The sequence below is a fragment of the Hordeum vulgare genome, chromosome 4H (assembly GCF_904849725.1).
Source record: "Hordeum vulgare subsp. vulgare chromosome 4H, MorexV3_pseudomolecules_assembly, whole genome shotgun sequence".
In the NCBI taxonomy this organism is placed as follows: Eukaryota; Viridiplantae; Streptophyta; class Magnoliopsida; order Poales; family Poaceae; genus Hordeum; species Hordeum vulgare.
This window is the reverse complement of record NC_058521.1, coordinates 89917766-89933730: the sequence shown is the minus strand read 5'-3', so window position 1 is coordinate 89933730 and position 15965 is coordinate 89917766. Positions and strand designations below refer to the sequence as shown.

At 43.6% G+C, this 15965-nt stretch overlaps 1 protein-coding gene across 1 annotated transcript; it reads right to left on the bottom strand.

The window, feature by feature from the left end:
- Positions 1–959: 959 nt before the first annotated feature.
- Positions 960–5350, bottom strand: LOC123447973 (calcium-dependent protein kinase 24). Its single transcript, XM_045124725.1, has 9 exons — positions 5124–5350; positions 4844–4937; positions 4098–4764; positions 3278–3421; positions 3046–3198; positions 2819–2934; positions 1869–2036; positions 1534–1758; positions 960–1429 (listed from the first exon to the last, which is right to left on the bottom strand). Exons 3-9 carry the CDS (start codon positions 4708–4710, stop codon positions 1298–1300), a joined length of 1551 nt encoding a protein of 516 aa, XP_044980660.1. The 5' UTR covers positions 4711–4764; positions 4844–4937; positions 5124–5350; the 3' UTR covers positions 960–1297.
- Between the last annotated feature and the right edge of the window lie 10615 nt (positions 5351–15965).

The window sequence follows — 15965 nt, the reverse complement described above, 5'->3', positions numbered from 1 at the left end:
GGCAACGGAGTGCCGATGCAATGCAGATGATGCGCATGATGCGATGATGAATGCGGCAGACATCTAATCGCATGGCGGCAATGGAATAAGAGGGGAATCTTATGAAGCATCGGTCTCGGGCTGTCACAGTTTAACAACCCACGGAGCACCCTATTAGCTGCTTCCCAAATCACAACTGCAGGCGGCTCCGCTTTCGAACGGGGTTGCAGAGTAGAGAGAGTCCGAACGGGCTCTTAGGCTGGTAGTAATGGGAGCATCATGTACTTCCATCCCCTGTAAATATCTTCACAATTGTTTGTGGATGCTCTCTGTTTTCACCAAACTCATGTAACTATCCTCTAGTCGCCCGGGCTATGGCTCTGTTTTGAATGCATAAGATCAAGCATGTTGTGCGTACTCACTTGTGTTTCACCTCTTCAAAGCATGTTGTTGTGCGTGCTCACTTGTGTTTCACCTCTTTTAAAATAAAATAAAACAAAATTAAATAACCAAACAGAAGAACACGTCTTCAAATGCACACGCAATCAAGCATGTTGAAGGAATTGGTTTAAGAAAATGGAATTGCTAGGACTAAATCGCCTGATTTCTCCTTCAGAGATGGACAGTCGCGCCACTGATTCACGTGTTGCACGATGGAAAACGATCACATCCAATCGGATGGCCAGGTTGATCCACTCAAGGAATTTTCAGTCAATGGGCATGTGTTTCTGTGATCTGAAGAGAACACATTTTTCAGAAAATCAAAGGTCCGAACTCAAGGACGACCCACACGGCTATAGATAGATGGTGCAGTTAACGAACCCTGTTTGTGGTAAATTGATAATGGATTCAATATGTACAAAATTGTTAGAAAATAGTTTCTTTGTTCAGTAATTTTATACTGTAGTACCTCATCGCTGCATAGAAAAGGTAACACCGTTATTGTATAAGAGGAATATACACAAAGTGACCAGCAAGCATCATCTGAAAATTCTTTAAACCACCAACAGTTGACAGTAAACAGAAGTGGAGCAAGTTGAGGTGCTACGGATGTAATCCCCGGCTACCAACAGCGTTCAACAACCTGCAACCACATGAATACACATGCAGTTCATCGCATTGTGACCTCCATCCAGCGTCTAAGATTCGGTTACAACCAAAGGAGTGCGCCATTTCCTCCCTCTAGCTACTGAGTACTACTAGGAGACTCCATCTATCTCCCTTCCCCTCTTAGATTAGTAGTCCAGCTGATCAGGCATGCAAAAACTTTCACAAACTGGCATCCACCAGGTATGGCATTTCTCCTCCCCATGCCAACTTAGCTGTTGCTGGGATTCAAGATGTCGCCGAGATTCAGATTCAAGCTGTTCCTCATGGTCCGCCTCCCTGTTGCGCCGGCATTGCCCTTCCTCATCATCGCTGTGAACTCACTGTAATCGATTTGCCCGTCCTGAAAACAACACAGAGATTAATTGGCAAACAGACAAGTCAGGAATCGAACAAAACAAATGCATGCCGTGTGACAGTTTTTTTTAAGTATGAAGAAACACTGACATTGTTCTGATCGACATCTTTGATCATATCCTCAAGGTGAACGTCATCCAGACCAAATTCCCGGCATGCATGTGATAGCTCATCGATGGTGATGAATCCACTTCCATCCTTGTCAAAAAACGAGAATGCTGACACCAAGTTCTCCTCCCTCTCTAGTTTGTTCATGTGCAATGTAGCTGCGATGAATTCACCATAATCAATCGTTCCGCTGTTGTCGATGTCCGCCTTAAACAAACAGATAGATACCATTATAAATCACAATCCACAGATGTGTGTTATACTCGTTTTCTGAAGGAAGGGGTCGTTTATTAAGCTGGTAAATTAGAAGCACCTACCGCATCCATTAAAGCCTGGATTTCATGTTCAGTTAGTTCTGAGCCCACCCTTTTCAAGCCATCTTTCAGCTCATCAAATGTTATAGTTCCACTATTGTCAGCATCAATCATTTTGAACAGCTCCCTTAGACCTCCAATCTCTTCCTCAGACAGGCTTTCAGCAATAACCTGGAAAAAAAAAGATAATAATAAGATGCATATCATATGTGAATAAGCAGCTCAAGATGAGCATTGCAAGTTGCAAAATGTTTATCAAGGAGCTGAGAAATTATGCAATCTTTATAATGCATCAACAGTCCATAAACCCTCAAGACATATGTATTTATTTCACAACCAAATAACAAACAAACAAAAAGATTGGGGGGGGGGGGGGGGGGGCTTAATAACAGCATTGATACACTAACTCCTGACATGTAACAATAATCTGCTATGATAATATGGATCAAAACAAAATCATTCTTGAAGGTTAGAAAACCATCTGGATAAAACAAAATTGGCTAAGACTCTAGCAAAATAGAAAAAATTAGGCAGGCACATCAAGATGCTCCACTATTCCCTTCCATAAATGTGTATGGTTACAGAACAAAAGCAATACAGATGGTAGCCAGAGATGCTCGAGTCTTCCATACTAGAGTTAAAAGTGGGATTCCAGCAGAAACATGGGAATAAGAGGCATGCATAATGGGTTGGCTTTGGTATATGATGCAAGTATGGCAAGTTGGCAACACTATTGTTAACAGTAATGGAATGAAGCATTAAATTTGGAGGTATTAACTTAGCAATTAACCACATGGGTACGACTACATCTGGAGAATTAGCTAGTGCATTTACTAGCACATTCATGTACATGTTTCTCTTGTTTAATAAAACTTTACTGTTAGGATCTCCCTACAGTTTTCCGCTCAAAAAGAAGCAAGTGCATTTACGAATGGACAATTAAAGATTCATACCCTCAATGCCATCTTCTTGAGCTTGTTCATTGCAGAAAAATGCTTCAGCCTTGATAAAACAGCAGAATCAATAGGCTTATCAGGCGCCACAGCATCATCAACAATCCATGGGTGACCTGACAGGCATCAAAGGCAATGACAGTATGAGAAGCAAAAAATCAAAATATATCCTGTCTAATGCACCAAATCTACCACTTGCGTGAGTGATAAGGAGGAGGTCCACTTACAGAGAACCTCATGAGCAGAGAGCCGCTTTGTAGGATCCCTGCAAAGCATAGTACGGACTAGATCTTTAGCGCTGTCAGAGATACTAGGCCAGGGCTCAGACTCAAAATCAAGTTTGCCTCGAAGGATCTGTCTGAAGATTCCTGCTTCAGTTTCTGAGAAGATAACATGCATCAGGGAACACGAGGATATGGAGGCCTACCAATTTTGATGGTTTAACTGTAACTAGTTTACCTGCCCAGAAAGGGGGGACACCACATAGCAAAATGTACAGAATCACCCCAGCACTCCAGACATCAGCTTCTGGACCATAGCATTTCTGAAGCACTTCAGGTGCAACATAGTAGGGGCTCCCAACAACATCAGAGAATTTGTCACCTGGGAAAATGGAAGAAGATATTTCAACAAATCTAGTCTGACATGAAGAGAATTTTTTAGCAAAACATAAGGCTCAAAATATACAGCGTAGCATTTGAAGCGCCAGATGAAAATAACAAATCAAAACAGCACACTGGAATAACAACTAGATTGATGATATCGCTAGTAATTGATACTACACATTTTACAACATGTAACTAGTCTAAACTTGCTTCAGAGATTCAAACCAGACTTGACTCATTATATGAACACACTTGTCACCCCGTCCATAGGAGGATACGAAATGGTAATCTTATGAAGACAAGTTTTGGCAAGCCTTCAAGGTTCCAACGAGATAAACCACACAATGGCACAAACACCACCCTTGGTATCCATTAATACCAGGACCTGTTTCTGGCACACCTTTTGTTGCAAACTACAACAACGCACTGATTATCATTTCCAACTGGAACTCCAACACTGTTCCACTTCCAGTACCAGTTTTTCCCACTATCAAAGCAATGTCACATCATGGCAAGCATTCTTACTCTAGCAAAAGGAATGAAAGCACTATGGCCATTCAAATCAACCTGATCACATATGCTATACCAACAAAGCTCGAACTGGTCAACACAGTACTACATATGAAAAAACAAAGTACCAGACATGTGTAAATCAATAGAAGCATAGTACATACCAGGCTTGTAGAACATGGATAGCCCAAAATCGGTGGTCTTGAGCGGGGCGTCCTCGGCAGTGCTGGCAAACAGGAAATTCTCCGGCTTGAGGTCCCGGTGCATGACGCCGAGCGAGTGGCATGCCTCCACGACCCCAACTATGGTCCTGATGAGCTGCGCTGCGGCACGCTCGGTGTAGTGCCCCTTGGCCACGATGCGGTCGAAGAGCTCACCGCCCGCGCAGAGCTCCATGACAATGTGCACGAAGAGCGCGTCCTCGTAGGCGCCACGGATGCGGACGACGTTGGGGTGCTCGGAGAGGTGGTGCATGATCTGGATCTCGCGCCAGACGTCCTCGTAGTCCTCGCGGCACAGCAGCTTGCGCTTGGGGATGGACTTGCACGCGAACTCGCCGCCGTCCTCCTTGGCCACGCACAGGTAGGTGGTGCCGAACTGCCCCTGCCCCAGCTTCTTCCCGATGCGGTAGTGGTCCCGCACGTTGGCCGTCTTGTGCGGCAGCACGGACGCCGGCCGGCCGGATGGCGCGGGCGCGGCGGCCACCGGCGGCGGCAGCTTCGGCCTCGGATTCGCGCCGCCGCCGCCGGCAGCGTTGCCGCTCGCGTCCGGCTGCATTGGCGAGTCCTTGGCGCGCGCCCTGGATCAAGAACGGCACGGAGGCCGCGAAACCTTGAATCAAGAAACGTCGAGGGGTCAGGAAACCGGGGATGCGATCAAGAACCGGTCAAAAAAGGGGGAGCTCGCTCACCTCCGATGGGGATTCCTGCGGATTGCGACGGAGGAAAACGCAGAAAGCTCGGGATCTCGGAGTGGGGCTCTGCAGATTCTTGGGCTTTCCAACCCTGTCGACGAGATTGTGAGGCGAGAAAAAGGAGCTTTATGGGAGGTTTATGGCCAGAGCGTGAAGCAAGAAATAAAAGGGCGAAGAAATCTTGCTCTCACTTTCTCAGGTGTCACATGGGGAAGATGCAACCTCGCCCAAGAATGAGGAAAAAAAGGAAGAACTGGGGGAAAAGATTGGCACAAACCTCTTTATCCTGCGTGGAGCTACTGCAAGTTGGAGGAGTCGGGTCGCACAAAAGGACAGGATCTTGGTGGCTCGCCCATTTTTTATACGAGTTCTCTGGGGTAGGGGGGAGGGGATGGGATGATGACGACGACGACGACGACGACCAGGACGACGGTAATCTCTTGGTTTTTCTTTTGGGGTTGGAAATGGTAAAAGGGGTTGGTGAAGAGGGGGAATGGGGGAAGGAGAATGCCGAGCAGGATTGTTAGGTCGGGTCGGGTCGTACCACGACTCCACGGGGTTTTCAGGAAGGAGGGAGGAAGGAACCAAGAACCCCTCCTCCATTATTTTACTTCTTCAATAAATAAACACAGTATGGCTTTTTTCTCCGCAAAATGTTCATTATCGGATATTCCCTACTAAGGCCATGTTTAAACCAGAATAGATTACGATAATCTGAATTATGAAGATAGACTATATAATCAGATTTATAAAAATAATCTAGATTGACATGTTTGAAGATTAGATTATATAATATGTAATTCAGGTTTTCACGTTACATAATGACTTGTGTGTCTTGCGCGCGCTGAGAAGAAAAAAGGAGGAGGGTGGCGATGGCAGAAATTAGTAATTGTCCTTAACTTTACAAGGATAATGAATCATTAGCAATTCATAATCCCGTTTTATCTATCCATCTAGTTTTATAATTTATATATAATCTATCCTATTTGGAGACAGTATAGATTATAAAAAATAAATTATCATAATCTGAGTGGTTCCAAACATGACCTAGTGGGTAGAATTTTACTCTTATAGGTTCATTAAGGCACCCTCACGCGTAACCACCTAGACCGCACTGTCGGACGTGTTCATCATCCAACGCGGTCGTGTATCAATCCGTTGACCGGACTGAACACACTTTTTGCGTAAAGCGGAGACAAAGTGGGGGGGGGGGGTGCGGACGCCCGGGCCTCTACCACGTCCGCTCTTGACTAACCTGACCCACCCAAAACTCTTCACCCGCGTCCGCGCACGTTCCTACCCATTAACGAAACAACGATGCCGTCGGACGCAGACGCGACATCACACATGCGGGTGTTGGCGGCGTTGGCGGTCGAGGATGAGAACTCCGCCAGCTACGCGTCTTACGCGACACCATCCAACTTTCGAGGGAGGCGCATGTGGCACGTGGACAGTGATTGCTCGTCCACGTCCATCATCGACCTCACGTTCACCGGCACCGGCGACGGATAGATCGTGGGCTCCTTCGAGGATGAGTAGGGTATGGGAGGCGGCAAGGCCTAGCGACCCATGTAGGTCGGTCTGTCTCCCATGTCCTACTCTTTCTTACCAAAGACAACGCCTTCACTTCACGTGCCTTGAAACCCGCTAGCGCTCATGCAGACAGCAGATGGAGGATGCGGTCGCCGATGCGGCCATATGATAGGATTAGGTCTGGTCGCTCTTTTTTTAATGAAAATAAGTTTGAATTGTAATGAATGTGCTCTTGTTTATATGAAAATCAGTCAGTTTGGGTGAATTACTTGTTAGGGAACGAAGCATGGAAAACAAAAAAATCCTACGAACAGCCAAGATGTAATCTAGGAAATGGATATCAATGAGAGGGGAGAGTGTGTCTACGTACCCTTGTAGAGCGTTAAGCGGGAGCGTATATAACGCGCTTGATGTAGTCATACTCGTTAAGATCCAATCGCAATCCGATCAGATCTAGCGCTGAACGGGCGACACATCCGCATTCAGCACACGTGCGATTCGATGACGTCTCCACCTTGTTGATCCAGCAAGTGAGGGCGGAGTAGTAGATGGGATCACCGACGACGCGGTGATGTGTCGGCGATGGTGGTGGTGCTATTCCGGCAGGGCTTCACTGAGCACTACCGGATACATGAACGATGGAGAAAACGAAGTAGCGGGAGAGGGAGGGCTGTGGCAAGAGCTTGGGGTCCAGCTACCCTCCCTCAACCCTGCTATATATAGGGGCAAGGGGAGGGGGTCCCGGCCTTAGCCCCTCCACCAAGGAAGAGGGCGACGGCCCTAGGGTGGAGTAGCCCCCAAGCAAGGGGGCTGATACGTCCATTTTGCATCATGCTTTCATGTTGATGTTTATCGCTTTTTGGGCTGTTATTACACTTCACGGTACAATACGTATGCCTTTTCTCTCTTATTTTGCAAGGTTTACATGAAGAGGGAGAATGCCGGCAGTTGGAATTCTAGCCTGAAAAAGGAGCAAGTTTGAGATACCTATTCTGCGCAACTCCAAAAGCCGTGAAAATCAACGAGGATTTATTTTGGATTTTATAAAAAATGTTGGGCCGAAGAAGTACCAGAGGGGCGCCAACAGGAGTCCACAAACCTGCTAAGCGCGACCTCCCCCTAGCCACGCCTAGGGGGCTTGTGGGCTCCCAGCTGGCCCTCTAGCTCCCCTCTTTTGCTACAAGAAGGGTTTCGTTCCAAAAAAATAAAGAGGAGGCTTTCGGGAGGAATCGCCGCCGCCACGAGGCGGAACTTGAGCAGAACCAATCTAGAGCTCCGGCAGGACGATCCTGCCGGGGAAACTTCCCTCCCGGAGGGGGAAATCGTCGCCATCGTCATCACCAACACTCCTCTCGTCGGAGGGGGCTCATCACCATCAACATCTTCATCAGCACCATCTCATCTCCAAACCCTAGTTCATCTCTTGTAACCAATCTCCGTCTCGCGACTCCGATTGGTACTTGTAAGGTTGCTAGTAGTGTTAATTACTCTTTGTAGTTGATGCTAGTTGGATTACTTGGTGGAAGATTATATGTTCAGATCTTTGATGCTACTCATTACCTCTCTGGTCATGAATATGATTATGCTTTGTGAGTAGTCACTTTTGTTCATGAGGACATGGGATAAGTCATGCTATAAGTAGTCATGTGAATTTGGTATTCGTTCGATATTTTGATGTGTTGTATGTTATTTTTCCTCTAGTGGTGTTATGTGAACGTTGACTACATAACACTTCACCATTATTTGGGCCTAGAGGAAGGCATTGAGAAGTAATAAGTAGATGATGGTTTGCTAGAGTGACAGAAGCTTAAACCCTAGTTTATGCGTTGCTTCGTAAGGGGCTTATTTGGATCCATTAGTTTAATGCTATGGTTAGACTTTGTCTTAATTCTTCTTTCATAGTTGTGGATGCTTTCGAGAGAGGTTAATAATAAGTGGGATGCTTGTCCAAGTAAGGGTAGTACCCAAGCGTCAGTCCACCCACATATCAAACTATCAAAGTAGCGAACGTGAATCATATGAACATGATGGAAACTAGCTTGACAGAAATTCCCATGTGTCCTCGGGAGCGTTTTACCTCCTATAAGAGTTTGTCTAGGCTTATGCCTTGCTACAAAAGGGATTGGGCCACTTTGCTGCACCGTTGTTACTTTTGTTACTTGCTACTTGCTACGAATCATCTCACCACACAACTACTTGTTGCCGATAATTTCAGTGCTCACAGAGATTACCTTGCTGAAAACCACTTGTAAGATCCTTCTGCTCCTCGTTGGGTTCGACACTCTTACTTATGGAAAGGACTACGATAGATCCCCTATACTTGTGGGTCATCAAGACTCTTTTCTGGCGCCGTTGTCGGGGAGTGAAGCGCCTTTGGTAAGTGGAATTTGGTAAGGAAACATTTATATAGTGTGCTGAAATTTATTGTCACTTGTCACTATGGAAACTAATCCTTTGAGGAGCTTGTTCGGGGTATCTTCACCTCAAATGGAAGCACAAAGAGTTTCTCCTCAACTTTTTGCACCTACTGAAAATATTTTCTATGAATTTCCTTCGGGTATGCTTGAGAAACTGCTGGCTAATCCTTTTACAGGAGATGGAACATCACATCCAAACTTGCATCTAATCTATGTAGATGAAGTTTGTGGTTTATTTAAGCTTGCAGGTTTGCCCGAGGATGAGGTCAAGAAGAAGGTCTTTCCCTTATCTTTGAGGGATAAATCATTGACACGGTATAGGCTATGTGATGATACTGGATCATGGAACTACAATCGGTTGAAATTGGAATTTCATCAAAAGTTTTATCCTATGCATCTAGTACATCGTGATCGAAATTATATTTATAATTTTTGGCCTCGTGACAGAGAAAGCATCACTCAAGCTTGGGGGAGGCTTAAATCAATGTTATATTCATGCCCCAACCATGAGCTCTCGAGAGAAATTATCATTCAAAACTTCTATGCTCGGCTTTCTCATGATGACCGCACCATGCTTGACACTTCTTGTACCGGTTCTTTTATGAAGAGAGATATTGACTTCAAATGGAATTTATTGGAAAGAATAAAACGCAACTCTGAAGATTGGGAGCTTGATGAAGGTAAGGAGTCAGGTATGAAATTCAAGTTTGATTGCGTTAAATCCTTTGTTGAAACAAATATTTTTTGTGATTTTAGCGCTAAATATGGACTTGACTCTGAGATAGTAGCTTCATTGTGTGAATCATTTCCTCCTCATATTGACCTCCCCAAAGAGAAGTGATTTAAATATCATCCTCCCTTAGAAGTCAATGTAGTTAAACCCAATCCAGTTGAAGAGAAAGTCATTGCCTATAATGATCCTATTGTTCCTAGTGCTTACATTGAGAAACCACCTTTCCCTGTTAGGATAAAGGATCATTCTAAAGCTTCAACTGTGATATGTAGGAGCCACATTAGAACACCTACACCCCCTGAGCAAATTAGAGTTGAACCTAGCATTGCTATTATCAAAGATATGCTATCCGACAATGTTGATGGCCATGATATTCACTTCTGTGAAGATGCTGCTAGAATTGCTAAACCACATGCTAGAGACAAACATAGGCCTGTTGTTGGCACGCCTGTTGTTTCTGTTAAGATAGGAGATCATTGTTATCATGGTTTATGTGACACGGGTGCTAGTGTTAGTGCAATACCTCGATCCTTATATGATGAAATCAAATATGAGATTGCACCTGTCGAGATAAAACCCATTGATGTCACTATTCAGCTTGCCAATAGAGATACTATCTGCCCTGTGAGAATTGTTAGGGATGTTGAAGTCTTGTGTGGTAAAACGAAGTATCCTGTTGATTTCCCGTTCTTGCTACCACACAAGATAGCTTTTGTCCCATCATATTTGGCAGACCCTTCCTCAATACCGTCAATGCTCATATTGACTATGAGAAGCAGACTGTCACTGTTGGCTTTGAAGGTGTGTCACATGAGTTCAATTTCTCCAAGTTTGGTAGACAACCTCATGAAAAAGAGTTGTCTAGTAAGGATGAAATTATGGCCCTAGCTTCTATTGCCGTACCTCCTACTGATCCCTTAGAGCAATACTTGCTTGAGCATGAAAATGATATGCATATGGATGAAAGGGGTGAGATAGATAGAGTTATCTTTGAACAATATCTTATCCTTAAGAATAATTTGCCTGTAGAACTGCTTGGAGATCCACCCCCACCAAAGGGTGATCATGTGTTCGAGCTTAAACAGTTGCCTGATACTCTTAAGTATGCTTATCTTGATGAAAAAGAGATATATCCTGTTATAATTAGTGCTAGTCTCTCAGGGCATGAAGAAAAGAAGTTACTAAAAACTCTGAGGAAGCACCATGCTGCTATTGGATATACTCTTGATGATCTTAAGGGCATTAGTCCCACTCTATGCCAGCACAAATTAAAACCGATCCCGATTCCAAACCAGTTGCTGATCATCAAAGGAGATTAAATCCTAAGATGAAATAGGTAGTAAGAAAAGAAATACTAAAGCTCCTGGAAGCAGGTATTATTTATCTTGTTGCTCATAGTGATTGGGTAAGTCCGGTGCATTGCGTCCCTAAGAAGGGAGGTATTACCGTTGTCCCTAATGATAAGGATGAATTGATCCCACAAAGGATTATTACTGGCTATAGGATGGTGATCGATTTTAGGAAATTGAATAAGGCCACTAGGAAAGATCATTACCCTTTGCCTTTTATCGACCAAATGCTAGAGAGACTGTCTAAACACACGCACTTCTGCTTTCTAGACGGTTATTCTGGTTTCTCCCAAATACCTGTTGCACAATCTGATCAGGAGAAAACTACTTTCACCTGCCCTTTCGGTACCTTTGCTTATAGACGTATGCCTTTTGGCTTATGTAACGCACCTGCCACCTTTCAAAGATGTATGATGGCTATATTCTCTGACTTTTGTGAAAATATTGTTGAGGTTTTCATGGATGACTTCTCTGTTTACGGGTCTTCTTTTGATGATTGGCTCAGCAACCTTGATCGAGTCTTGCAGAGATGTAAAGACACCAACCTTGTCTTGAATTGGGAGAAGTGCCACTTTATGGTTAATGAAGGCATCATCTTAGGACATAAAATTTCTGAAAGAGGTATTGAAGTCGATAAGGCTAAGGTTGATGCAATCGATAAAATGCCATGCCCCACAGATATCAAAGGTATAAGAAGTTTCCTTGGTCATGCTGGTTTCTATAGAATGTTCATTAAGGACTTCTCTAAGATTTATAGGCCTCTTACCAATCTCTTGCAAAAGGATATTCCTTTTGTTTTTGACGATGACTGTGAGGAAGCCTTCGAAACACTTAAGAATGCCTTGATAACTGCGCCTATTGTGCAGCCACCTGATTGGAACTTACCTTTTGAAATCATGTGTGATGCTAGTGATTACGCTGTTGGTGCTGTCCTAGGGCAAAGAGTTGATAAGAAGTTAAATGTTATTCACTATGCCAGTAAAACTCTAGACAGTGCCCAAAGAAACTATGCTACTACGGAAAAGGAATTTTTAGTAGTCGTGTTTGCATGTGAAAAGTTCAGATCTTACATAGTTGATTCCAAAGTCACTATTCACACTGATCACGCTGCTATTAAGTACCTCATGGAGAAGAAAGACGCTAAACCTAGACTTATCAGATGGGTTCTCTTGCTACAAGAATTTGAGTTGCATGTTGTCGATAGGAAGGGTGCTGAGAACCCAGTAGCAGATAACTTGTCTAGGTTGGAGAATGTTCTTGATGACCCACAACCTATTGATGATAGCTTCCCTGATGAGAAATTGAATGTCCTGAATACTTCACGTAGTGCACCGTGGTATGCTGATTATGCAAACTATATCGTTGCCAAATATATACCACCTAGTTTCAAATACCAGCAAAAGAAGAAATTCTTCTTTGATTTGAGACATTACTTTTGGGATGATCCTCACCTTTATAAGGAAGGAGTAGATGGTGTTATTAGACGTTGTGTACCTGAACATGAACAGGGAAAGATCCTACAGAAGTGTCGCTCTGAGGCCTACGGAGGACACCATGCGGGAGATAGAACTGCACACAAGGTATTGCAATCAAGTTTCTATTGGCCCACTCTCTTCAAGGATGCCCGTAAGTTTGCCTTGTCTTGTGACGAATGTCAAAGAATAGGTAATATCGGTAAACGTCAAGAAATGCCTATGAACTATTCACTTGTCATTGAACCATTTGATGTTTGGGGCTTTGATTATATGGGACCTTTTCGAAATTCCAATGAGTATACTCATATCCTAGTTGTTGTTGATTACGTCACTAAGTGGGTAGAAGCTATCCCAACTAGTAGTGCTGATCACAACACTTGTATAACGATGCTTAAAGAAGTTATTTTCCCTAGATTTGGAGTCCCTAGATATCTAATGACCGATGGTGGTTCACATTTCATTCATGGTGCTTTTCGTAAAACGCTTGCTAAGTATGATGTCAACCATAGAATTGCGTCTCCCTATCACCCTCAGTCGAGTGGTCAAGTAGAGCTAAGTAATGGAGAGATTAAACTAATTCTGCAAAAGACTGTCAATAGGTCTAGAAAGAATTGGTCTAAGAAGCTCGATGATGCACTGTGGGCTTATAGAACTGCCTATAAGAATCCCATGGGCATTTCTCCGTACAAAATGGTTTACGGTAAAGCATGTCATTTACCTCTTGAGCTAGAGCATAAGGCTTACTGGGCAATCAAAGAGCTCAACTTTGATTTCAAACTTGCTGGTGAGAAGAGGTTATTTGATATTATCTCGCTTGATGAACGGAGAGCTCAGGCATATGAAAATGCCAAGTTGTTTAAGGAAAAGGTTAAGAGGTGGCATGATAAAAGGATACAAAAGCATGAGTTCAATGTAGGTGATTATGTCTTGCTATATAATTCTCGTTTAAGATTTTTTGCAGGCAAGCTTCTCTCCAAATGGGAAGGTCCTTACATTGTTGAGGAAGTATATCGTTCCGGTGCCATCAAGATCAACAACACGGAAGGTAATTTTCCGAGAGTGGTAAATGGGCAAAGAATCAAGCATTATATCTCAGGTACTCCCATAAATGTTGAAAGCAATATTATCAATACCATAACTCCGAAGGAGTACATAAGGGATATTTATCAGCCTGTTTCAGACTCCGAAAACGAAGAGGTATGTGATTCGGTAAGTAAACATACTCCAAAACTTTTCCAGTAGGAATTTTTCTTCGTTTTGGAATTTTTTAAAAATAGAAAAAAATTAAAGTAGTCCGGAAAGCGCACGAGGAGGCGACAATCCTGCCAGGCGCGGGCCACCCCCTGGCCGCGCCTGGGGGGCTTGTGACCACCTCGTGTGCCTCCCGGACTCCGTTTTCTTGCAGAGTACTCCTTCTGGTCGGAAAAAATCATCATATATTCTCCCGAAAGGTCTGACCCTCGTATCACGCAAATTTCCTCTGTTTTCCTTTCGAGCCTGTTTCTGCCGCAGATCTAGATCGCTATGGCATCCCCAAAAGCTCTGAAGGACAAGATCTTCGAGAAGGTCATCAATCCCTACCTTGCGGGAGTGCTGCAACATCCTCAATCTATCGAGATGCGTGAGGGGATGCTGCACATCCATGATGTTGAGGGGCCCAAGAAGACCGGAAGCATGGAGGCGAGGCTCGAAGCAATGGAGCAACAAGTCTTCAAGTGCCAAGGGATGATGGAGCGTGGACTCAACTCCAACCACATGATGATCACGGAGTTCACCAACAAGCACAAGATCGATGCCAATGACATCGGGAAGCACCTCTGCATGCTCTATGACATGATTGATCACCTCCAAGCCCAAATCTATGACATGCAGAACCAAAACTGTATGAGTATAGATTTAAATCAATACGGTTGGCTGCAGATTTGAGGATTCCGGAGACTCGGTCATCTTTCCATGATGGAGCACCTATGCCTTGGAAGACGGAGGATCAAACCCAGGTTGCAACAACTCCACCACCATCACCTCCAAAGGAAGACAACTAAGCATGGGTATGGGCAATCCCCTTGGCTGGTGCCAAGCTTGGGGGAGTTGCCCCGGTATCGTATCACCATCACATCTTTTTCCTTTACCTTTGTTTTAGTTTGTTCCTTTTCAGTTTTCTCTTTCTCTAGTAGAATAAAGTTCTTAGTGTTTTAGGCTTGAGTTTTGCATTGTGTCACCCCCGATGTATGCGAGCTCATGAGCCATATAATAAAGAGTGTCTTAGTTAAGGGCCTTGCCTCATGCCATGATCAAGAGAATGAGAAAAGAACAAAAGCATGAAAGATCATATAATGATCTTATGGGAAGTGATGGCTTCACATATAAAAATAATGTTGATTGAAACTTGTTAAGGGTAGACAAACGTAGACCTTAGTCATTGTTGCAATTAATAGGAAGTGATAAAGAAGGAGAGGTTCACATATAAATATATCATCTTTAACACCATCTATGATTGTGAACACTCACTAAACTATTACATGCTTAGAAGTAGATGTTGGACAAGGAAGACAACATAATGAATTGTGTTTGCTTGGTTCCGAACAATGTTATATGACTAGAGATCCCTTAGCATGTGACGATTGCTTCCACCTCATATTAGCCAAAACTCCCGCACCAAGTAGAGATACTACTTGTGCATCCATAAACCTTCAACCCAGTTTTGCCATGAGAGTCCACCATACCTACCTATGGATTGAATAAGATCCCTCAAGTAAGTTGTCATCGGTGCAAGCAATAAAAACTGCTCCCTAATATGTATGATCTATTAGTATGTGGAAAATAAGCTTTGTACGAACCTGTGATGAGGAAGACATAAAAGCGACAGACTGCATAATAAAGTTCTTTATCACATGAGGCAATATAAAGTGACGTTCCTTCACACTAAGAGGGCACACATACAAACCTCAAAAGCGCATGACAACCTCTGCTTCCCTCTGCGAAGGGACTATCTTGTACCTTTACTTTTTGCCCCTGAAAGAGTCATGGTGATCTACACCAATTCCTTATTTCGCCTTTATCTTGGCTAACGTCATATGCTAGGGAAATATCTATATTCATATGTCAGCTTGGAAGTAAGTATTCATGAATTATTATTGTTGACATTACCCTTGAGGTAAATAGTTGGGAGGCGAAACTATAAGCCCCTATCTTTCTCTTTGTCCGACTGAAACTTTGATCTCATGAATACCACGTGAGTTTTAGCAATTGTAGAAGAAGAAAAGATGATTGAGTATGTGGATTTGCTTTACAAGCTCTTATTTGACTCTTTCCGATGTTGTGATAAATTGCAATTGCTTTATTGACTAAAGGCTATCGGTTGTTAATTCTCGGTAAGGCTCTTGACCCATACTGTACCTTGTGAAGGAATTGTCACTTTAGCATAAGAGTTCATATGATGGTATTGCTGTTCTGATTATGATCATGATGCCTGCATGTCCGTATCTTGTTTTGTCGACACCTCTCTCTCTAAACATGTGAGCATATTTATTGATCTCAGCTTTCGCTTGAGGACAAGCGAGGTCTAAGCTTGGGGGAGTTGATACGTCCATTTTGCATCATGCTTTCATGTTG

Excerpts from the sequence above, each read along its gene's own strand:
- LOC123447973 (XM_045124725.1), bottom strand. The coding sequence starts at position 4,710 with ATGCAGCCGGACGCGAGCGGCAACGCTGCCGGCGGCGGCGGCGCGAAT. Across the intron at positions 2,037-2,818 it reads TCAAGAAGATGGCATTGAGG|GTTATTGCTGAAAGCCTGTC; the intron begins GTATGAATCTTT and ends TTTTTTTTCCAG. Across the intron at positions 1,759-1,868 it reads TCCAGGCTTTAATGGATGCG|GCGGACATCGACAACAGCGG; the intron begins GTAGGTGCTTCT and ends TGTTTGTTTAAG.